The sequence below is a fragment of the Mesocricetus auratus genome, unplaced genomic scaffold (assembly GCF_017639785.1).
Source record: "Mesocricetus auratus isolate SY011 unplaced genomic scaffold, BCM_Maur_2.0 Super-Scaffold_100676, whole genome shotgun sequence".
Lineage (NCBI taxonomy): Eukaryota > Metazoa > Chordata > Mammalia > Rodentia > Cricetidae > Mesocricetus > Mesocricetus auratus.
This window is the reverse complement of record NW_024429266.1, coordinates 127938299-127962120: the sequence shown is the minus strand read 5'-3', so window position 1 is coordinate 127962120 and position 23822 is coordinate 127938299. Positions and strand designations below refer to the sequence as shown.

The 23822-nt window shown below is 40.4% G+C and overlaps 1 protein-coding gene and 1 long non-coding RNA gene across 5 annotated transcripts in view; one reads left to right on the top strand and one right to left on the bottom strand.

Annotated features, from left to right (window-relative positions):
* Prdm5 (PR/SET domain 5) overlaps positions 1-11914 on the bottom strand; it is a 161864-nt gene extending 149950 nt beyond the window's left edge. For 2 of the 3 annotated variants that reach the window (XM_005076066.4, XM_040737933.1), the window contains exon 1: positions 11699-11914. In XM_005076066.4, coding sequence (XP_005076123.1) covers positions 11699-11791 — 93 coding nt within the window. In that variant the 5' untranslated portion in view covers positions 11792-11914. The remainder of the gene's footprint in view (positions 1-11698) is intronic. The other variant, XM_040737932.1, reaches the window with a different exon arrangement.
* Positions 11913-21349, top strand: LOC121136771. Of its 2 annotated transcripts, XR_005873896.1 has the most exons (4): positions 11913-12202; positions 13352-13417; positions 15987-16103; positions 16443-21349. It is a non-coding gene; the product is annotated as an uncharacterized LOC121136771 (long non-coding RNA). The 2 variants fall into 2 exon arrangements; XR_005873895.1 differs by lacking the exon at positions 15987-16103 and having other exon boundaries at positions 11922-12202.
* Positions 21350-23822: the final 2473 nt, after the last annotated feature.

Below are 23822 nucleotides of genomic sequence, written 5' to 3'. Positions count from 1 at the left end.
TCTTTATATAGGCTGCCACCATAAGGTGCAAACCAGATTAAAGATGGATCCTCCCAATTCAAGTGATTAATCACGGAAAACCTCTCATGGGGTTTAGTTAACTTCAGATATAGTCAGTTGACAACCAATAATAGCCATCATATAGTTTTACTTCATGGTGTATTCATGATATTCATGATAAAAATTATTTACAGAATTTCCAAGTTAAAGGAAATACAGGAAATACTAAAGATAAACTAGTTAAATAAAATTTTGGGAAAGCAACTAGATAAATCCGTATGTGGGATACTCTGCAAACAGCAGGCCCCATCTCCTCTGAGAGCCATTGTTACTTAAAAAGAAGATAGGGAGGGGAAGAGTTGTATGTTAGATATAACCATTGAAGCAGACACTGAGAAATTGTTTTTACAAAAAAAAGCCTCATTCCTCTCTTGGGTTTACAAGATAATTAAACCGTAAAGAAGGTCCAGCTTCTCTGTCTTTGCTTTGTGTTTGTACTTTCTTTACCAAAAAGCAGAAGGGAGTTACTATCCTTAAGCTTTGTCTCAACTCACCTTAAACTCCAGGAAGAGGGAAACCTGTTTCTGGGGTGAAGTCCCACCCTCAGGGATTAACAGATAAACAAGGTAACAATTTATTGGACCACCTTGAAGGACAGATTAGACCTAGAGAATAACAAGCCTTGGGACCCGACCTCACCAAGATGGCACCATTATGCATGCTTCCTGCCCTCGACTTAAACCTAGACCCCATGACAGCACCCTGAGACACACTTGGATCATTTATACCCCCTTATTCCTTCCTTTTACTAATGGGGTCAATCTTCTCTCTGTCTGCTTCTTCCCGATATCCCTCTGTATTTTGTAGAGTGTGGGTGGTAGGCCAAGAACAGCTTTTTAAGCTGGAACCTAGGCTTTTAATCCAAAATAAAAAAATCCAGTATGAGTATGTGGTCCCTGATCAGATCTTGGTTCACAAATAAGCTGTTATTAAAAAAAAATACAGGCAACTGTAATAAAGTGAATATGGGCTAGTGTCAAAAGACATTCAGAAATTACTGTTTTGTCAAACATTAAAATAATAGTTGAAGTACAGTTGCTATGGCAGGCATCGGGAGAAGAAATGCAATGGTGCCTATAACCCTTCACTCTTCAATTTAAACACATCACATAAAATACATGTGAAAGAAGCAGTACCGCCGGGCGTTGGTGGCACATGCCTTTAATCCCAGCACTCGGGAGGCAGAGGCAGGCGGATCTCTGGGAGTTCGAGGCCTGGCTGGTCTACAGAGCCAGTTCCAGGATAGCCTCCAAAACAATACAGAGAAACCCTGTCTCCAAAAACAAAAACAAAAACAACAAAAAAAGAAGCAGTACAGAGTTGTGGGGAAGGGATGGTGGAAGTACACAGAGAAGGAGATAACAGACCACATACATACACAGACAGACACACTGACAGATGCACAGACAGACACAGAAACAGGCATAAATACAGAGATATGTCATATCCAAAAGCAGCGTAATTTCTTTCCTCTCCACTTCCTTCCATACTTGATTTTCTCAGCAAAACAGCTGCTATTTGCATCTGTGAGTAACTGCAACAGTAAGGTCTAAAGTCAAAAAGAACCAGCATGAGGCAGTAGAAAGGACTGGGCCAGTCACTGGAAACAAGAGTTATGAAAACAACTTCAAAGCCAGACATGGAACAGACATCTGCCCTTGGTGTGCAGAAAAGTGCATAGAGGCCAGAGAGTTGACTGATGTGACTTAACATCCCACTGCAATCTGCAGAATTAGCCTAAAGGAGCAGGATCTACCTGCCAGAGAGAGAGTGAGATCAAAGCGAAACAATTAGACCCAACTCAAGAGGTTAAAAAGGAAGACAACCTCCTCTGGCAGATGGACTCCTCAGTTGCAGGAATACTAAGGGCTAGAGATTCAGCTAGATACTTCACATGCATGGGGTCCTGAAGTCCTGCCCCCACATAGCACAGCAAACAAGAACACGAATTAAAATAAACAGAGAATACACAAATTTTCTAATGAAACTTAGAGACATCAAAATACACCAACTCAAAGGACTTTTTAAAATAAAAACTCACTTGAATGAGTATTTGTTTGTAGTATAGGTGCATGTATTATGCACACTCCCATGTGTGTGAGTATACCTATGTGAGAGCACCTATGTGTGTGTGTGTGTGTGTGCGCGTGCGTGCGTGTGTGTCTGCATGTCTGTGAAGGCCAGATGTTGACAATGGATATCTTCCTCAGTTGCTTTCATCTTTATTTAGTGGAGGTCTCTCAGGAACCTAGAGCTCGCGAATGACAAGCGAACTGTGAAGTCCCAGCTTCTTTATGTTGGTCCTGAATATCTGAATTCCAGTTTTCTAGCACTTACCCACTCAGCCATCATCATTAATGAAAACTTTTAATAATTAAAAAACGTGGGTATTTTTAGAAAATGTATTGAAACATAGGAAGAAATATGAATCAAATTAAAGACGTATCTCAAAGGAAAACAAAGAGAGGTAAGAATGAGATTTCAGGAGAACAATTCAAGGACAGCTCCAATCTATGTAGTTCAGAGGATATTAAAAAAAAAATTAGGTTGAAAGACAGTAATTTGGAAGACGGTTTCTAAAGCTGAAGATAAGTCTACCTCTATAAATCAAATGGCCTTATTCATTCCCATGCCAAGTGACACCAGAGGCACTGCCATGCTAGGTGACCTCGGAGGCACTCACCCTTGTATCATGACATCAGAGGCACATGCTAGGTGACATCAGAGGCATTCAATTTGTTTTAGGTGAACTTGGAGCGTTCACTCCTATGTTAAATGACATCAGAGTCACTCCCATGCTAGGTGCGCATCAGAACCATTTACTTTTGCTAGGTGACATAAGAGTCACTCGCTCCATGACATCAGAACCTAGGCATACTCTAATAAACTCTCTGAACTTTAGAGATAAACCACAAGAGTTGGCAAGATTTCCAGCTAAATTAGAAAGTTACCTATAAATACACTAAGCACCAAACAATATAAAGAAACTGTTCAATATGTGTGTGTATAAAAATATACAAACTATTTAAAATCATTTAAACAATTCAAGACATAAGGAAAACAATTTTCATATACAGATTCAGAGGAAATATTGCACACATGGTTTAATAAGAAAAACTGCAAAAAAATCCATTAACTAAATTCAGCTAGGATAAAAACTCTGGAATTTAGAACTGGAATAGCAGTTGAATGCTGTAATCAGAGATTAGCATCCTCTAATAATAGAGGAAGATGGTGGTACTAGAGTAATGCATACAGTATCAACTTGACCGATGAGGTTTCAGAGGACACAATATTAACAACTTAACTGGAGACCATTCTCGATATTTTAGTAAAGAATATGTATGCCTTCTGCCCATGTCCTAAAAATTTGCCCAGGGTAAATTTAAAAGGACGAATTCCTTTGGTGGAAGACATTTCAAGACAGTATGACAAGTTGGTGACATGGTTATTTCTGTTCATACTTACGCAAGTCTACAATGAAAAGGGGCAAGTGGGGAAGTATACCAAATACAGTTTAGAGAGAAAATAAGACTAGGAAGATTAATGATGTCACCCATGAATGTGCTGGAAAAGAGGATGTAATTGCCAAAAAGAGATTAGGACCATTAGGGAGAGAACTGATCTACACTAGAAGAAAGGGAAGGGTGGCCTCAGGGCAAGACCCCATCCAACTGAGTCTTTACTTAGTGAAAGAAAAATCCTAAGAGGTTGCTTACTCCCAGAAAGCAACTGCTGCAACATACAAAAGCGACTGCAAATGTAAGGTTTAAGGGGGTCAATGTCCATCCCAAATAGGCTACCTAACACGGCATTGTTATCTATGGAGGAATGACTTTGGAGATAGGAAAAGTGTAAGAGTGAAGAGTCAGGGATTCTCAGCAGCCAAAGAGCTGTTGAGTGTGGGTGATGTATGGCAAGACTAGAGTTCCTTCAAGATGGTCCTGAGAACGCAGGAGACCCTAAGTTCCCATACAGACCAAGAAGTGGGAAATGCTACAGCCATGAGACATCTACTAAGAGCTCTACATAGGGAATGGAACCAGCTCAAGAAGAGATGTTTCAGACAGCAGAGCTGGAGCGGGTTGGAGCCATCTAACCCCTTTAAAACTGAAGTCTTAGACAGTGGACTTAGATTTGGTGTTTGCTCTAATGCATTTTGGTCTTGTTTTGGTCCAGTATTTTCTCACTATACCCTCAGTATTCTCTTTATGGTAGGAAGTTATATTCTCTGCCATTGTTACACATGTTAGACATAAGTAACTTTTTTTTAATATAGCAGCTATCCACATTTAAGATTTGCTTTGAGTTTCAGAAGAAACGTGAGGCTTTGCAGTTGTTGAAGAGTGTTGAGACTGTTAAGACTATAGAAACTTTGACAAGGAATTAAATGCGTATTGCGTCATGAGATGGCCATGAGCCTAGGGAGCCAGGGAGAATAATGAGATAGTTTGAATTAAAAATATCACCTATAGGCTCAAGTATTAGAACACATGGTTTCTAGCTAGTGGCACTTTTTGAGGAGGTTGGGGAACCTATAGGAGTTGAAGCCTTGCTGTAGGGAGTCATCATTGGGGGCAGGCTTTGAGACTATATAGTCTTATTCCAATTGCAGTTCACTTTCTCTGTCTTCTCTTTGTGTCTCTAAGTGTCCTGCTCTGGCTGCCTGCCACCATTAAGGACTCTTATCTTTGGAACTGTAGGCCAAAATAAATTTCGTCCATAGGTCACTTTTGTTCATGATTTTTCATCACAAAAAAAAAAAAGAAAAACCAAAACAGTAAAGAACAATCACAAATTTTTATTTTTATTGTTCTAAAAGATAACTGGTGATCAAAAGAAAAAATTATAACTGTAAAGCTTACAAGTAGAATAAAATGTATAACGAAAATAAAGATGGGAGGAAGGAAGGCTGAGTATTTCATTCTGATGCCTGACATGCCCCAAGCATCTACCAGATGTCTCACAAACAAAACTGAAGTTTAACATACGCTGCTCTGCATTTGTCCATCTCTTCAAACTTGTTGCACACAAACTCCCCATGTGGTTACTAACCAACATTTAATCCTTCCAGGATTTCAGCCTAAACCCTTGGAAACTGCCTTGGTCATTCCTGTTCTTTGACACTCTACCATACCCTGGTCCCTCTGCCTCCAAAATGCACTTTCAGAGTTGACACTTTGTGTGAACCTCATTGCCTCCCATGGATTACAGAAAGAAAATCCTAGTAAGTCTCTAATTACACAGTTTTTCCATAACAGATTATACTCAATGCTGCAGCCAGAGTAATCCTTGATAAACATATGACCCACCTCTGTAGGCGTCCAATACACTCAAATTAATGCCAATTTTCAGCTGCATGAAATAAATGTTCTAGGAAATGTGGCACTTCTCCAAGTAGCCTCCCTTTGTTAAGTCCTACATCCTTGAGGTATTTTAGGACTTGCCCCTGGTTCACTCCTAGAATTTCTTTTCTTCTTGGAAACCAGTAGGCAAAGCAAGCATGCCTGTCTCAGGACTTGACTAGCTTGCTCCCTTGGCCAGAAGGTTCTTCCCCTAGAAATATATTTGTCTGGTTTCCTACCATCCTTTACAACATTGCTCAACTCTCACTTTAAGGGAAACTAACAAGACTACCTAATTATAACATCCTTCACTTAAATGCCAGCCCACCACACCCAGCTCTACTTCTACGTTTTTTGTCTATATACATATCATATTCTAATCCAGGATATAATTTAACACAAGCTCCACAAGAGACAGAACATGCTTTTTTTTCCTATTCTAGCCAAGTATCTCATACAGATCTTGGCCTATAGTGTGAATAAAAGTATCTGAATGAATGTATGAAATAGGACATAAACATTATGGCACAACTGAATATGGATTGTATTCAATCACCATAAAAGAGCTGTTCACAGTAGCCAAGTTATGGCATCAGTCTGGGTACCCATAAACAGACACACAGATGAAAATATCCATAATAATGAATTACTTAATTATACACATATACACACCATAGTTTCATTCAGCCACACACACTGAAATTATGCAATATGTAGGCAAATCAATGGAAGTGAAGACCATCATGTTGCATGAAACAAGCCAACCCCAGAAAGATGAATATCACATGTTTTCTCTTACATGATACTAATTTAGATTTAAAATATAAATTTAAAACATCTAAATAAAAAAATACTAAGACATCAAAGTAGAGGCAGATTTATTTAGGAAAATGAAGATCAGTGGGGGAAGATGGTTGACAAGAGAGGTCAAAGAGAGTGAGTGAGGTCAAAGTACATGGCATCCATACATGAAAATACCACAATGGAACCCATTAATTAGCATGCCCTAGTTTAAAAAAAAAACAATTGGTAAAATAATTATAACAAGAGCCAAAATAGAGGAATTACCTACAGGCTGCTGCTGAATAAGAAATGTTCAGAACTGCACATATTCTATTATTTTTGTAAAATAATCTGTATTTGAGTGCATATGAATCTGCACTTGTGAACTTAACATTTTATGATTACAGGGAGATACCTCTTTAATAGAAAGAGTACAAGCTGAGTATTCACAATCTTACCTATGAAAAGCCAAAAGTGTTCTAGATTCTAGATTTGAGGGAAGGGTATTATATAGTTACAGACATAGATACAGATAGATATATACATATGTGGGTATGAAATCCAAGTCCAAATGGAGAATGTTTCATGTACACTTTACACATTGTCTGAAGGTAATTTCATACACACTTTAGTATGCCTGGCTACATGTAGTGTCATGCCTAGACTGTTTGACTGTTGCTGTATAAACTGGATATGCAGGACCCACAGAAAAGTGACTGTTGAACTCAAACAGTCCTTCAGGGTTCCTGCTTCATGGAAGAGTCTACGAAACTTTCGGCAGGACACAGAAAAATGACTGACAGACTGTTGATGCAGATGGACAGTTTGAAATTTCCTGCTTTGCTGAGAAGTCTTCCAGACACACTGTGGCCTTATGGGCTAAAGATGGATGCCCCAACATTACAGAGGAACTCCGGATGACTGTCCAGGAAGTGAGATGTCTCTGTCAGTTCTAGTGTTTACATATTATCCTTCTATGGTCTTTGATAGAGTTGAAGACAGATAGTTATAGTTTTCCTTAGTTATGATAAAAGATAAGCTACATATAGGACTTTGGGCTCACAAGAATGGGATGGATGATATTTTCTTTAAACCTTGCTGAATGTTGATAGACAAAATATTGTAACTGTGTTCTTACTTGATAGCTGTTCTGTTATATATAATTTGACTATGTTAAAGTTAAGACTTTTCTTTTTGTTTAGACAGAAAAGAGGAAATGTTGGGGAAGTTCTGTGTATGTCAATAAAGCACTGTTGGCCAAATAGGGAACCAAGATAGATGGGACTAGGAGTCCAGGAGGACTCTGGGAAGGAGAAACACAAGGAGTCAAGATGTAATGCCATGGGGTAGGAAGCCCGGAAACCTCTCCGGTAAGAGAAATACTTAGATTAGCAATTATGGGATAAATACTTAAGTCAGAGCTAGCCAGTAAGAAACAAGCAAGTCCAACAGCTTCATAATTAATATAGCCTCCTGTGTGTTCATTTGGGATTGGTGCGGCTCTGGAACCAGGTTGGCAGGAAGGCTTCTCTTTACATAATGTGTTCCATTTCTGTTAGCATACAGACTCAAAATGTTCCAGTTTTGGAACATTTCAATTTTATATTAGGAATGCCCAACTCATATGTGGAAGGACCTGAGTTCAAATTCTGAAGAAACACATTAGTGTGAACAGACCTTTTCCCTCACATCAGTTCTGTCAACTATGAAGTAGGGTTTTGCTACATGGCCTAAGAACTGAGGAAAGCATCCTTGACTGCTGTCATTCACCCTCTGTCTCCAGTAACAAGGACAGTTCCTAACAACTGCAACAGCCTCACAAACACTTCATTAGCTAAACTGTATTAAATGTTTAAAAAATGTAAGCATTGGTAGCTGCTATCATCACAAAAGCAAAATATAAAGTTTAGAAAACATCGGTTTAAGTGGATCTATGATGTACCTTTAAAAATCTGCAAGAAGAGAAGGAAACATAAGGCCTCCATGGGTCCCCATGGTGACACCTGACTGTATAAACAGGGATTCAGTGTCACTACAGTGACTCTATTTCCAGATTAGTGAGTTACCATGAGCCACTAGAAAATGAAATAAACATCTACTGGCAGTTTCAGACCTAGCATAAAAATCCATCTGTCTTAAAGGGTCACCTTCTAAGCTAATTAGCAAAACACATTATTACACAAAAGCTAGTCTTCCTGTATGAACATGGTAATCTTTCTTTGCTTGCCTTTCTTTTCTCTTTCAGGGGATTTTTGTTTGTTTGACTGGATGGTTTTGTTTTAATCATGTAATTTCTTCTAAACTACACACTTTCAACTTTACTTTTTTTTCAGTAAATGGTGCAATATCTATTTCTATTTTTCCTTTTTTTTTAGAGAGAGAGAGAACAAACCAAGGAGTTTTATTACATATTACTTGTTACAGTTACATGTTACAGTTTCTTCCATGCTACAGTGTTTTTTATCCTTTTTTAAATTTAAGTTAGAAACAAACTTGTTTCACATGTCAATCCCAGCTCCCTATCCCTCCCCTCCTCTCCTGCCCTCTCCACCAGGTTCCCCAGCCCCCCACCCAGTTTCCACTCCGATCCCCAGGGAGGGTGAGGCTCTCCATGGTGGATCTCCAGAGTCTATCATTTTATGCAGGGCAGGGCCTAGGCCTTCCCACAAGAGTCCAGCCTGAGAGAGCATCCCTCATTGTGGGATGGGCACTCAAAGTCCATTTATATTCCAGGGATAAATATTACACAAGACCCCATAAATTACCTAGGACTCCTCACTGACACCCACATTCAGGGGGTCTGGGTCAGTCCCATGATCTCCATACAGCCATCAATCTGGGGTCCAAGAGTTCCCCCTTGTTCAGGTCAACTGTTTCTGTGGGTTAAACCAGCCCAGTCTTAATTCCTTTGCTTTTTAAATTTTCATTCTATTCTTACAAACTGGACATTAAACTTATTTTCGTTAACATTTTTTCATCAGATATAAGCATCTGATTGAGTCTGGAAGACAGGGAGTTAACAGTTGGTACTGTGGGAGGCATAGGAAGCTTAGTAGTAGCTATAAATATCTGGGGTTGGGAGTTCTTACGCTTGCTATGACAATGTGTCTACTAGAGCACCTATGACATTCTTTAAAATGCCATTATTTGGAACCTATAGAGTTTACTCTTTCCTACTCTTGCTCCAAAGCACATCATCTCTTCCCCTGGTTAAAGGAACACACCCAGGTTTCAATGCCCAAATGTTAAACAACCAAGAACCAATGAAACAGGCAAACAAAGTAAAACACCAGTCAGTACATTTGCAAGGGGTGTATCATTACAGGGCCAGGATGTGATGAAACTGAAGGCAGGAAATGCAAATGATTCACAAAGGGATGTGTCTAGAGAAGTAAGGGGTTCCTTTGGGAAGGAATCCCAAATAAGCCAGGGAACACACAAACAGGGCACTTCCTGGAAGATTCTCCAAGCCTGTTATGAACTCTAGTCTCCAAACTTTAAATCAACAGATAACTTGAATTTTAATTACATTGTACAACAGAAGTATTATACATGCACACCTCCTATAAAAGTATAACATCTGTAACTACTTCACACACTTCAAGGTGGTAAATCCCAAAATCTGTTTAGAAGAACAAGAGTATTTTTAAGTGAGGTCCTTAACACAGATCCAATCACAGATATTATCTCTCAGATCTCTTGAGATTCGGTCAGGTAAGACATACATGGGTGACTTGGAAAAAAGAACTGAGACATGGTGAAATGGGTAAGGTGTTCTTGTAAGAACATTCAGTTTGATCTTAGAACTCAGTTTTGTCCCCCGGGGTTTAGGGGAGGAAAAGCAAAAGCCGATGAAAAGCCACCAGTGAAGCCATCCATGACCTTCTGATTGAATTTCCTGGGATAACAACTCTGTGGAAAGTAGTCTAGATTACTTACTGTAAGCAGTGCTCTGCGTAGTCAGCATGCTAGATGTAATCTGGGTGAAAAATCTGTGTTTTCTATTAAAGTTACATTAGCAGCATGACATGAGCACCTACCAATGCTGCGATATTATCACTCGAGATACCTCATCCCACATCAAGTAGTACTCCTAACACCAGCATGTGAAAAACTCAAAAGAAAATGCACAGCCCAACTACTAAAAAAACATCAGAGTAATGCAAAACAAGAACTATGTGATAGTTCTTACTGCTGAACAACTCTGGTGTCTCATGAGCACGAAACGGTTTTTAATTATAGTTATACCAGAAACTTTTAAGCAAAGTCCATTTGGGCATTTTTCAGGCTGCTAAGACTAAAAAACAGAACTAGAATGTCAATGGCATAAGGGAGTCATTTGATGATGGTTGTATTTGGCTTTGAAAGACTGTTGATTTTAACATTTGGTCATTTGGCAACATCTATCCAACTCATTGATGAATGAAGTATTAACTCCAGTGTTTTGCTTGTTTACATTTTAACATCCTCCCAAATAGCCAACAATAAAATGTCAAGATGTGGGGGGGGGAGAGATTGTTTGTTTGTTTGTGTTTTTATTTTCCCATTTGGGCTATAGAAACTTCTTGTGGGTCGCATCATAAACTCATCAGTCTACTAGGCTTTGCTCTTTGTATCAGGGGCTGAGACTGGGGTGTCAAGAAGCATCTTCTGAGCCTCTGTTTTTTTTAAGTATCTAACAAGGCAAAGCCTGAACAGTGGGGAGGGGAAGATGGGAAAGTGTCATGGGCAAGGATTCTAAAGCATGCTGTTCCATAACAGAATGTTCTGAAAAGAACATACGCTTTCCATTCAGAAACCATGAGTTTGAAGCCTCTTAAGCTTAACTTTAGAATTCTGCTGCTCACCTGTTAAATGAGAACCAAGAGCTGGCTCCAGAGAGTGTTGAGCTGGTAAAGTCAAATGATATGTATGGACAAAGTACCAAGCATGGGCCCTGCTCGGTGAACCTTGGTCCTGCTCACTTTGGGTGCTTCTGTCCTGCCTCCCCCTGGTTCATTTCATATCTGCTAACCCACCATAGTTCAAGCCACCATGTCCTAAGATGTGTAGTGCTCTGGTACCCTGTCTTCTACATCTCTGCAAAGAGCTGGCTACATCTGCAGTGCGTCATCACTCAGACAGGGCAACCTGTGCTTGCACCGATCGCACGCCTGTGCAGTTCTAAAAGGTGATCCAAAGTCAGAATAAAATCCAAAAGAGCAAAGAAAAGAGGCCTAAAATGCAGATTATCACCCCAGGGTGGCAGTGCTAAAGGGCCTCCTCTCTGAGGCTCCCGGGCCTGCACTGGGCTCCAGGCTGGCCGGGCCCATCTGCATATGAAGTGAGGGGTATGACCCCAGCGACAGTTCTGAAGGCTGAGGCCGCCCGGCGCCGGGCTCCGGGAAACGGCGGCCCACTGGAGCCTCACGCCACAGCCGCGGAGGGCAGCCAGGACGCCCGCTCCCTGCAGGCCCGCACTCCCCGCAGGCCCTGGGACGTGGCGCGGCCTGTGCGGGCCGCTCACCCACCTTGCGCACGCGGCGGGCCGTGTAGAGCCCCATCCCGTCCTGGACCCGGGACGACTTCAGGGCGAACCTGTCTGGTACGTACATGCCCAGCATCCTCCCGCCGCTCGGCCGCGCGCCCCGGGCGCCGCACGTGGAGATGGGGTGCGGGCCAGGGGCGGCCGGGAGGAGGAAATGAGCTCTGCTCCCAGAATCCCCACCTCCCGGCTCCGCTCCCTGCGGCCCGGCCCCTCCTTGGCCAGGGCAGACGCCTCTGGAGCGGCGGGGCGCCGGGGCCACCGGGCCACGCTGATTGGCCCAAAGTTGGCGGTGGTGTCTGGGAGCCCCAAACCTCGGTCCCCCACCCCGAACCTCCCACCCTGAGGATGAGCCTGTGTCCACACCAGCCCTCCACAAAATCTCTGCCTTTGGCAGAAGTTTCTGGAGTCTCCTCAAACGCAGAACGAAATGGGCCTTGGCATCTCCAAAACAGTCTTCTGCTGACCACAACTGAGACCAACCCTGAAGGTCTGGAAAACCTTTTGAGTACTAGTTGTTGTGTGTTTGTGTAGAGGGCTGAACTAATGAGCTGCCAAATAGCACGCTCCAGTTCAAGCTGAAAGTTGGGCATAAGTGTTTAAGTAATATATTTTGGAAGTATTATACCTTCCACGCATTATACTTTCCAAGTAATTATACTTTCTAAGGCTTGTGACTGCAAAGTCCTGTTGTTCCAGTCAGAGCCTGGGCATCCCATTCAACAAGGCTGGTAGACCAGTTACCTTTATTGGTTTTTCTGTCACCTTGACACCCACTAGCGAGTCCTCTCCAAAATGGGGATTTAAATTGAGAAAATATCCCCATCCAATTGCCCAATAGGAGGTCTATGGGACATTTTCTTGATTAACGATTGGTGTGGGAGGGCCCAGCCCACTGTGGATGGTGTCATCCCTGAGTCAGATGATCCTGGGTTGTATTAAAAAAAAAAAAAAAAGCAAGCTGAACAAGTTATGAGGAGCAAACAGTGTTTTGTTATGGTCTCTGTTTCAGTCCCTGCCTTGAGTTCTTGCGCTGGCTTTCTTCAGTGATGAACCAAGATGGGAAACATAAGTCAAAAAATTGTTTTCTCCCCAAGTTGTTTTTGTTCAGAATGTTTTATCAAAACACATCAAAAGCAAAGTCGAACACCTGCTTGAAGAGACAATGAAAAAGTCTATTCTATATGCCTACATTAGGAAGAGGAATACATAGAGAGGAACAGAAACTCCACTCGGTCCATCTTCAGGACCTTAGCATGAAAATAAGGTTTAAACAGGGAGCAAGGAACATTTTGTGAGAAAGCAGACTGGTCAAAGTGTGGTTGCACCTACGGAGTCATCATTTTAGCTCCAATCTTTCATGCAGGGTAGTCTGAAGAGTTATCAGAACTTTTTAAAATCAATTCCTAGGAGGAAAGGTCTTCCAGTGGACCAGGCATCAGACTTTCCTTCTCCATTTATGAGATTCCTAGGGAAGTCCACATGATCCATTGTTTCAGTGGTCTGATAGGCAAAGGGAGGGGCATAAGGGCCTCTAGAATATTCTAAGTACTGCCTTGGTTTGGTATATTCTCTGAGTTCTTAGGCTTTATACTTCAGATACTGCTCTTTATAACTGTGGTATGCCCATATGTTCCAGGTGTACCTTGATACCTGTTGTTCTACCTTTTGTGGGGATAAAGCAGTTACCAATTTTTGCCTACAGGTAGGTGCTGGACAGTTGGTGGCATCTACTTGTACAAATGGAGAAACCTTCTACAACTGCTTCATACCCAATATAGCTCCAAATCCTGCTGCATAAACTGAGACACCTAAGATAGGACACCACATGAACACCACAGTTTCAATAGTCTCACACTATGGATACTGCCTTCCAGCAGGGCACAGGTAGATCTCCATAAATGCACATAGATACGGGCCCAAGTGATAAGTCAGTGGTTTTTGAAAAGCAGCTTATACCTTGCCTGTTTCAAAATTTCCCAAATCATCTGTATCTTCTGATCAAAAATTTGGCTACAGGTGGCACAATGTTGTATTAAGGAATGCAGTGGGATGTTCTGGAGATCTGTGACAATTATTGAGAAATATTGATAGCACTATGGAGAGATGATGCCTAAAGTAAGGAGATGTAGATATCATACATGCACATATTTAATAAGGAAAAGGTCTATAAGTGGATGGAACTAAAATGAGTTACACTTTAAAGAGGAAAGCTGAAGGAAAAATCATTTGTCATATCACTACAAAAGCTAGTGTTCATAGGGTACAACATGTGTTGACAAGAAGTCAAAGGAGCAGAGGAAAACACCTAGAGTAAATCTTCATATACTGAGTGCCTACAATGTGCCATAAAAGTCTATATTGAGTATATCCATAACCTAAAGCTGAAAGAATTGGTGAAACATACAGTCAGCTAGGTTTTGAGTTGACCCAGACATTCCAATGAGAAGAGGAGAAAACAATATAACAAAATTGCTTTAAATATATATTTGATTGCAGTCTGAAGTAATTTCTAACCAAACTTGTTGGGGAATATTATTTTAATTGGGCAAAGATGGGTTACATTTGTTTATACTGCAGAATATTATTTTAGCAATGTAAAAATGTGTTACATTTGTTTGTGCTCATTTGTTAACAATGTAAGAATGTATGTTTAATATATGTGTAACGCTAAGTATAGCATTTGTTTCACCTTACCTGCCTAAGGCACCTGATTGGTATAATAAAGAGCTGAATGACCAATAGCTAAGCAGAGGAAGGATAAGTGGGGCTAGTAGGCAGACAGAATAAATATGAAGAGAAATCTAGGCTCAAGGTAGAACTAAGTAAGAAGACAGAAGAGAACAAGAAAAAAGAAGGGACATGCCTGGGGCAAGAAGTCCGGAAACTGCCAAAAGCCAGACACAAGAGACAATGAAAGTAAGACATGCAGAAAGAAAGAAAAGTAAAAACTCCCGTGGCAAAATGTAGATATACAGAAACAGGTTAATTTAAGTTAAAAGAGCTAGCCAGAAACAAGCCTAAGCTAGACCAAGCATTCACAACTAATAAGAAGTCTCTGTGTCATGATTTGGGAGCTAGTTGGTGGCCCAAAAACGAGAAAGCCTGGTACACAAACTCTCTAGGAGGAAAAACACTCTTGCAGAACTTATGACCAGGTTTCTGCTAGGCAAAGTACTAGTTATTTCTGGCACTACTGAACTTCTTTACAAACCAAAAGTATCTGTCAAGTCACACAACCAAAAACAGCAAACCTTGGTAGAATCATAGATGATGTCCTCAATGCAAAGATGAAGAAATGGGCTTAGACAGCCTCCTCACCCCCATTGATAGGTTCTCTACAAAAAGGGTGTTTTTGGTGTCCCCAACCTGAAATTGCCTACTTAAGATCAATATTCTCTGGCTCAGCCTCAGAGATGAGTTTAAGATTGTAATGTTTGTAAATGTTGGTATCCTATGTTTTTAAAGAATATTTTTAAATGCACATAAAATACAAAGACAAACAGACAGATGATATTTTCAATGCAGTTACCCCCACATGGCAGGACAATACGTATCATAGACACCAAGGATTATCTAAAAGAAACGCACTGCACAGAAGGTAATACCTCCATTCAAGTTATTGGTCAGTGGTATCCAAGAGACATCCAAAACAATATAGGCTATATCATTAACATGAAGATAACACACAATTGCTTGAGATATCGTACATTTTGGTCACAGGTTTGGAGGAATCAAGCTGGAGCTGGCATAAAAGCCTCCTCCCTGAGAGCTCTCATAGTGTTGGGAGTTCATGCGGCCAACAGACAAAACATATCAGTTGCCTACCCACTGTAAAGCTTAGGAGCTGCAGCAATGACAGGATGAACAATATATCCTCAATTATGCAATAGTGGCAATTATATTATAGGGACAACCAATAGCTGTCTAATTGAACCTAAAGCCCACTCAGTTGGTTTAATGCCTGAGATATCATAAGTCCTAGAGGAGAATTAAAGTAAGAACTGTAGTCTGCTGAATACTCATCCTTATACCCCTAGGTAAGTGCAGCTCCCACATCTTATCAAAGAAGCTTCTTTCTGCAGCAGATGGATACTGTTAGAGAGACGCAGAACCTGTTGAATGCAGAGAAAAAGTGACCATGAGATGCCAAACTCCAAATGAGATACTTATAACTCCTATATCTAAGACTCAGGGAACATAGCAGAAAAGGGAGTGGATAGAGTGTGAGATCCTAAGGTCCAGAACAACTACTTCATGATAGTTTCTTCTAGATTGGACAAGGATGTTGTACCCATGAACTCTCAACATCACGGATGCCTGCACAACATGTACAAAAACCATACTAGTCAACTCATCACAAGGACCCAACGCTAAATGAAGAACCACAGGTAGTCAATACTGCTGTGCGAGGAAGAACGAATTTAGCTTTTGATTTTGTTGTATTTATTGTTGTTTTTCAGGGACAATACAGAAATCCTAAACTGGTACAAACAGCAAACAGGTCAACGTGAACTGGATAATTGCATACATAGAAAGAGAGGTCATTTGTTAAAGAGGGATGGTCAGGACAGTGGAGGAAGAAGAGAAATACAGTGTGCACAAAAGCCACAAAATACCTTTTCATTTAAGCAATAATGTTTTGAATTAGTTTTTTTTATTCTTTGATAAGTTCATACGTGCATGTAATGTGTTTTAATCGTATACATAACCTCTCATTTTCCCTGCAGGAGCATCTATGGCTAGCCTGTCAGTCAATCAGATGGCAACCTCGCTCCAAGAAAATCATACCATAGAACTGTAGCAACAAATACCTACAGCCCAGATAACTGATGCAAAGAGTAAAGAAATAAACAAAAAAATCACAACACCCAACATACATAGCCAACACACTAGTGCAAGTCAATATACACAATAAAAGTCTCTGTAGGAAAAAAAAAAAAAAGAAGTGCTATCCTAAATGCACAGATATCAATGCAGGTGCACAAGAAACATAAAATATCAAGGAGTCAGGAAAACCATTAATTCTGCCATCACAAAATAAATGAATAAATAATCCCAAAGAGAAAATTTACAAACCCTGGGGAGGAGGAGAGAAAGCCTGTGACATCTGTGGGCAATCATTTGGTGACCAAATATTTACATTACCAAAATTCCACAGAAGATCTGAAGAAAGAAACAGAAAACACATTTAGTGAAATAACAGAAAACCTACCAAGTCTTGAGAGAAAGATGGGCATCCAGACCCATGACAATCACAGAATATTAATTAGATTCAAATGGAGGAGGTCCTCTCCAAACTCAAGAGAGAAAATTCTAAAATCAATAGGCAAAAAAGGTACCAACTCACACATTAAGTGGAGTCATTGGTGTTTTCAAGCTGACAGGATCTGGAATCACATCGGGGCTGGACCTCCAAGCAAACCTGTGTGTGATTATTTCGCCTCTGGTAATGCCTGTGAAGATTATTTTCAGTAGACCCATCATAGCAGGTGCTCTGACCTTGAGTCCTGGACTTCACAGAAAGAAGGGGAACTGAGCACAAGCATTTCTCACCCTGTTCCTAAATGTGGGTGCAATGAGACCAGGCACATTTTAGTTCCTGTCACTTTCACTTCCCCACCATGACCAACTACATACTGCATCTGTGTGTAGAATAAACCCTTTCTCTCTTAAGTTGCTTTTGTCAACTTATTACAGCAACAGGAAAGGCACCTAGACACTAGGGAATAACCAGTAGACCCAGGTAGATTTCTTAGAAGAGACTGTTCCAGAAGAGAATGAAATACCTTGGGTGTTGAAAGATCTTGGGCCAGCACAGTTACTCTCTGGACATGAAGGAGAAATCTTTTTGCTCAGGCAAGGGAATCTAAGAAACTCACTTCCAGCAGGTCAGCAATAAGAGGATATCTAAGGGAATGCTAAATCGAGATATAACAGGATGGTAATTGTCATTGTGAATGTGTGGAATGCATGCTAAAAGAGACACACAAAGGAAAGAAATTAAAACAGAAAACACCAGGCTATACACAGACAGTGAAAGAGCAAGAACAACAAAGGTTATTTGACAATTATTAATTCAATGACAAGGGTAGGCCACTACAATCAGTAATAGTCTAAAATGTTAAGTGGATTAAGTTCTCAAGTGAAATGTGTAGGTTGACTACCAAGCATAGTGGTGGTACATGCCTAAAATCTCAGTTCTTATGAGGAAGACACAAAAAGACTGAAATCTGAGGTAATCTAGTCTTCATAATGAGTTTAAGGTCAGCCTGGTATGTGCACCAACATCTTATCTCTAAAATACAAATATATAAATAAAATGAAATATACAGATTATCCAAAGGGATAAAACTAAAAAGCAAGAGGAAGCATACCCCAACTGTAGGGAACCTATACATGAAATTCAATTTTATTCTGTGGTGATTTGAATAGGTATGCCCCCATAGAGCTTATGTGTTTGGATGCTCAGCCATAGGGAATGGCATTATTAGGACGTGTGGCCTTGTTTAAGGTAGTGTGTCACTGTAGGGGCAAGCTTTGAGGTCTCATATATGCTAAAGCTACACCCAATGTGACACACAGTCTGCTTCTGCTGATTGCGGATCAAGATGTAGAACTTCTTTCAACTCCATCTCCTGCACCATGTCTGTCTGCACCACCATGTCCAGCCATGATGATAATGGACTGAACCTCTGAACTGTAAGCCACCCACAATTAAATATTTTCCTTTACAAGAGTTGCTGAGGTCAAGGTGTCTCTTCACAGTAATAGAAACCCAAGGACAAATACTAAGGACAAGCTGACTGAAAGTGAAGGGACAGAAAACAAGCCCCACACTAACAGAAACACAGAGGAGTGGGAAAAGCTTGTATCCAGGATGACACACCCCAAAGAAACAGTATTAAAACTGTAATACAGACAAGGTTATTACTAACAAACAAGAGGACATACCAACTGTATACCCATATACACCCAAAAAGAGGGACAGAAAAGGTAGGCTGAAAAGGGAAATCAAGTTCCCTGAGACCATACTTATTGCTCCTAGAAGAGATTTTGAGAAGACATGGCAAGCAAGTATGGAGGTGATTTACTCAACAAGACCAATAGAAGACAGGGAAGGACCCAGGGGCCAAATACGCAATGCAACCCAGAGTTGACTTAACAGACTCTCAACCTTGAGGACTCCCATCTGAGAACACTGTCCAGTGCTGAAGCATGCGCATCCTTTTTGTTGACTCAACTGAAATGTTCTTCAAGACAGACCATGCTTTCATGCATGAAACAAGGTCCCAACACGTTAAAAATAAAATCTACAATGGAAATTATAAAACAAAGGCAAAGGGAACCGTGGAAATTTTATAGTTACTTGGAATTACGCATCATAACGCAAATTAGGTGTCACTTCACTCAATTATAATAGTAATTATCAGAAAAACTTACAGATGACAAAGTACATGCCTTTCTTTAATCTGAGTATTTGAGAGACAGGGTAAAGTTCTCCAGGAGGTCAAGGCCAGCTGGGCTACATAGTGAGACACAGTCTAAAAGCAAAGACTGAGTAAGAATAACAAGTAGAGGGTTGGTGATGGCTAATGGAGTGAAAGTACAAACCTGCTGACCTGAGTTTGATCTCCAGAATCCAATGGAATAGTGGAATGATGACTAACTCTGCTGCGCAGCCTGTGTCCGAGAATGTGCAGAGGGTGTCGGGATTGATGACACAGAGACCAGTCGGTGGTGCAAAGAAAACTTCAAGAAGGCTTTTCCGAAGGCTCCTCAAGATGGCTTCACTTTTCTTACCTTGGCTGGTTATTATTTGCCCTGACCCCAGAGGAGGCAGTGGATGGGTCTTTGGAAAAGGTCAAGGTCAGTGTGTTCCCGTGGGCAAGCCCTTATCAGAAACTTATTGCTCCCCGGTACCATATTGTTTTTAGTAAACATTGTCTTACAGCTGCCTGCTCCCAGGCTGATGGGCCAGTGGGCCTCCGACCAAGGTCTGTTGTTCCCTCATAACTCCACAAAGTCTTCTCTGACAACCACATATGTGCAGTATCATGCACCCCTATGCACGCACACACACACACACACACACACACACATGCACATGTATGCAAACACACAAAAAGTAATATTGGCAATAATTTTTTTAAATGGCTAGTGCTGGCAAAGACATAAAGAAAGGAATCTGTACATACTATTGACTAGGATACAAATTAGTACAACCATTATAGAAAACAGGTTGTTTTTTCCACAGTACAAGAATTAGAATTACCACATGATTTGGCAATTCCACTGTGTGTACCCAAAGAACCCGAACTCAGTATGGTAAAACAAACAACTTCCTCCCAGATGATAGCCAACATGTGAAAGTAATCTAGGAATCCACTGATAGATGGATACAGAAAATATATGAAATATTTAACAGTGGGATACTATTTAGTCATAAAGGCACAAACTCCTGCCATTTGCAGCAACATGGATGAGCTTGTAGATTACATTGAGTGAAATGACATCGACATAGAAAGACAAACACTGTGTTTTCTCTCATGACATGGATGAGGAATATACCATGACAGTTACAAGGAATGACAGAAGCAGTTATAAAGGGAAGGTAGTTAAGAAGTAGTGTGCTAAACAAGACAAATGATGTATAAACAACTGTGGTTGCTATGATAACTAGTAAAGCATTGTGGTGGGCAATGATGAATTGTATATTTCAAAAATAGCAGGATTTAAGTATTTCCCCCCAGATGGCATTTTTTGTAGTATATATACTTGCTACCCTGATCATCCATGTACATAATATGTATCCACTGACATTTTTCAATTAAGAGAAAAAGATGTATAGCACATAAGGCAAATATTGTTCAATAAAGCTTCTATCATCCTGTGTGCCACTAAAAGTAATAAGCAATCCATGTTCAGATTCATAAACTGCTTTATTTATTTATTTACTTATTTGCTTTTTTGAGACAGGGTTACATGTAGCTCTGACTTGTCTCACTTTACACCATGTCTCTGTGAAGTTAGTTTTAATGTTCTATCAATTTAACACTTTGGAATATCTTGGTGCTTGCATTCTTTAGCAAGTTCTGAATGTAAATGCTTTCCACACTAAAACAAGCAAAGTTAACTATCCCTAACAGAACTAAATACATTTTCGTGTAAGACTTCTCTTTGGTCTGGTTCCTAGCATAGATAAATGCACAATAATCAGTTACTACTTCAGAATTCTGTCACATGTATGCTAACACTAGTATCTAGGAAAGTGATTAAAGTCCATGTCATAAGGTAGCTATAGTGACTTTCAGAAAAGGAGCGGTTAGAGATGAGATAATATGAGGTGATCTTGCAAGCTATTTGGCTAATTTAATTTGGAAGCCTGTGTTCAGTAGTTTACACACACACCCTTTCCTCTAACTACCTCCTTTCCTATTTTCTGCCAGCCTCCCAGAGCTCTAGTGTTATCATATGCTGCAAGAAATATTTTATGCATGAAATTACAGTGCTCTTTAAGGCTCACTCAGTGGGGGAATGTGGAAGTTGGTAATTCCGCAGCTCTATATCTTTTCATGGGAAATGAAAACTGATATCTGAAAGTAGCAATTTGCAATAAAATATTATTTTTCTTCTTTTCCTGGTAGTTCTAAGTAGTGTCACTTTCAAATACTTTATTGCAGATAATCCTTACCAATTTAAATGACCAAGCTTTCAATAAATCATGCCTCACGAAAAGTGAATAACTTCACAAATGTAATCCGAATTTTGCTTTCAAGGGACCCAACACATTTCTCCATTTTAGTTGCAGTTACGAAGTATGGATCTAAGGAGGGAACCTGCCTCATGAAATTAAAAATGATTACCAGGTGGCAGGGTTTATGGACTATTCCTGATGCTTGTGATTGCATAGTGGCTATAGGTCTTTCAAAGTCAAGGCTTTAAAAATAGTTGCAACAGAATTAAATTTAAAAAGAAATCATCAATGTTACCAAATTTGAAACTTTTTAAATATTTTATTTTTAAATTCATTGTCTCATGTATCCCAGGCTGGTGGCAAATACACGGCCAAGGATGGCCTTGGACTTGTGATTCTCCTGCTTCTACCTCCCAAGTGCAGAGAATACAGGTATATGCCAGTGTGCCACACACCCTGTCTTGTGATTTGGGAGACTGAACACGGCCTTGTGCACAAAGGCAGTCTACCGACTGAGCTATACTCGAAGCCCTCCTTTTAGTTCGCCTTAGGCAATATCCTTAATAAAGAATGATTTGCCTATTCATTCAATATTTATCCAAACCAGAATCACTTCTTGTAAAAGATAAAGACTTTGTTTCACCCACTTATTAGTTGTGAAGTGTAACATGAATCTATTCCAGGTATTGCTTAACAGAGAGCAAAAGAACTGTGTTATTCTACGGAATGTGTTTGGTGTTAGCATAAGATCTAGTTCCAAAAAGAAAAATACAACACGAAAAAAACAAAAACAAACTCAAACAAAAAACAGAGCAAATAATAGGATGCCTAAACAGCTGTGCTTTTTTTTTCCCACTAAATTCAATAGTCAAAATTTGGACACTTGGGAACACAATTTCAACATGTTTCAGTATTCTCATTTTCCTCCCAAGAGTTCATTTCATCAGCATTTGTGTTTGAAATACTGTCAGGAGCCTTAGCTTTGAATTGTCCATTCTTACCCTAATTTCTCCCTCACTAACACTGTTACCCACAGCACTTTAGGGGCACACTGTGTTCTAGCATTTTCCCCTTGAGTGTGCTGTAGGGGTCACTGCGTGGATAGTGTTGCTGAAGTGCCTTGACACCTCAGCTCCTCTCTACAAACTTGAATACATGCACTGCAGGGTCTTAGCCTAACTGCAGAAGGCTGAGCTGGGTCCAAGGAAGGGTAAGTTCCCCAGAATCCCACAATCCTAGAGACAATCAGACACAGATGGGAGTCAAGTCATTAGGAACTCCTTTATTGCCCTACAGCAAGCATCTTTTAAAGCAAAAAAACACAGTGAGGTGTAATGTGTAGTTTTCTCCGCCAACTGCCTGAGCCCTGCCAAGCTGTCTGAACCAGCAAATAACAGGATGCTATATTAATTATGAAGCTGTTGGCCATTTGCTGTTGTTTCTCATTGGCTATCTCTGACTTAATTATTGACCCATAATCACCAATATATATTTTTGTAAGGACTTATCTTTCCAAGAACGCAGACTTGCATCCCCTCTTCCCAGAAATCACATGGCGACTGACGGTTCACTACATTTCCCAGAATCCTCCTAGACTCCTAGTCCCACCTATCTTGCTTCCCTATTGGCCAACAGTACTTTATCTAACAGCCAATAAGAGAGACAGATTTACAGAAGGACATCTCCCATCAGTGAGGAGATGGGGAACACAGTCAGTCAATTGTTTTAAAGGTCAGTCTATGGTGCCCTATGCTTTCCTAGCTATTCATGCAGTGACCTCGTCTGGTACGATCCTGGCAAACAATCATCCTTTTTTGTAAACAACTTCTGACTTCTCTTTGGTTCCATCTTTAACTGGCTCATGTGCCCTTGCACATAACAACTGGATGTTCCCAAATCCACATCCCAGGGGCTGCCACAATCTGGTTCCCTGCTTTTTGGACCTACTTTCCACTATCCTTTCAGATTCCTCATCCAACTGAACTTATTATTCTCTACCCATTGAACCCAGTTAGATGCTATGATCACATTTTAATTTCCATTACTTGACATGCTTTCTTCTGTCCTCCTTGAACAAATGTGCACTCTGTTTCTCTGCCTCTGTCTCTGTCTCTCTCTCTGTCTCTCTCTCTCACACACACACACACAAACACACTTTTAAATTTCTTTTAAATTAGGATGCTTCCAAGTAAAAGGGGGAAACAGTAGAAGAAGACAAAGGGAAGAAAGAATGAGGAAAATAACTCAAAGCATAGTACTAATTACAACTGATGTCAATTAAGATAATATATTGGAGATGGAAATGTGCCACCCTAGTTAGGAGATTGGCACTCCTGTGGATGGCTTCATAGGCATGCATATACAGGCAGAACACACTGGACTCAGTGATTTAATAAACAAAACAAATACATGA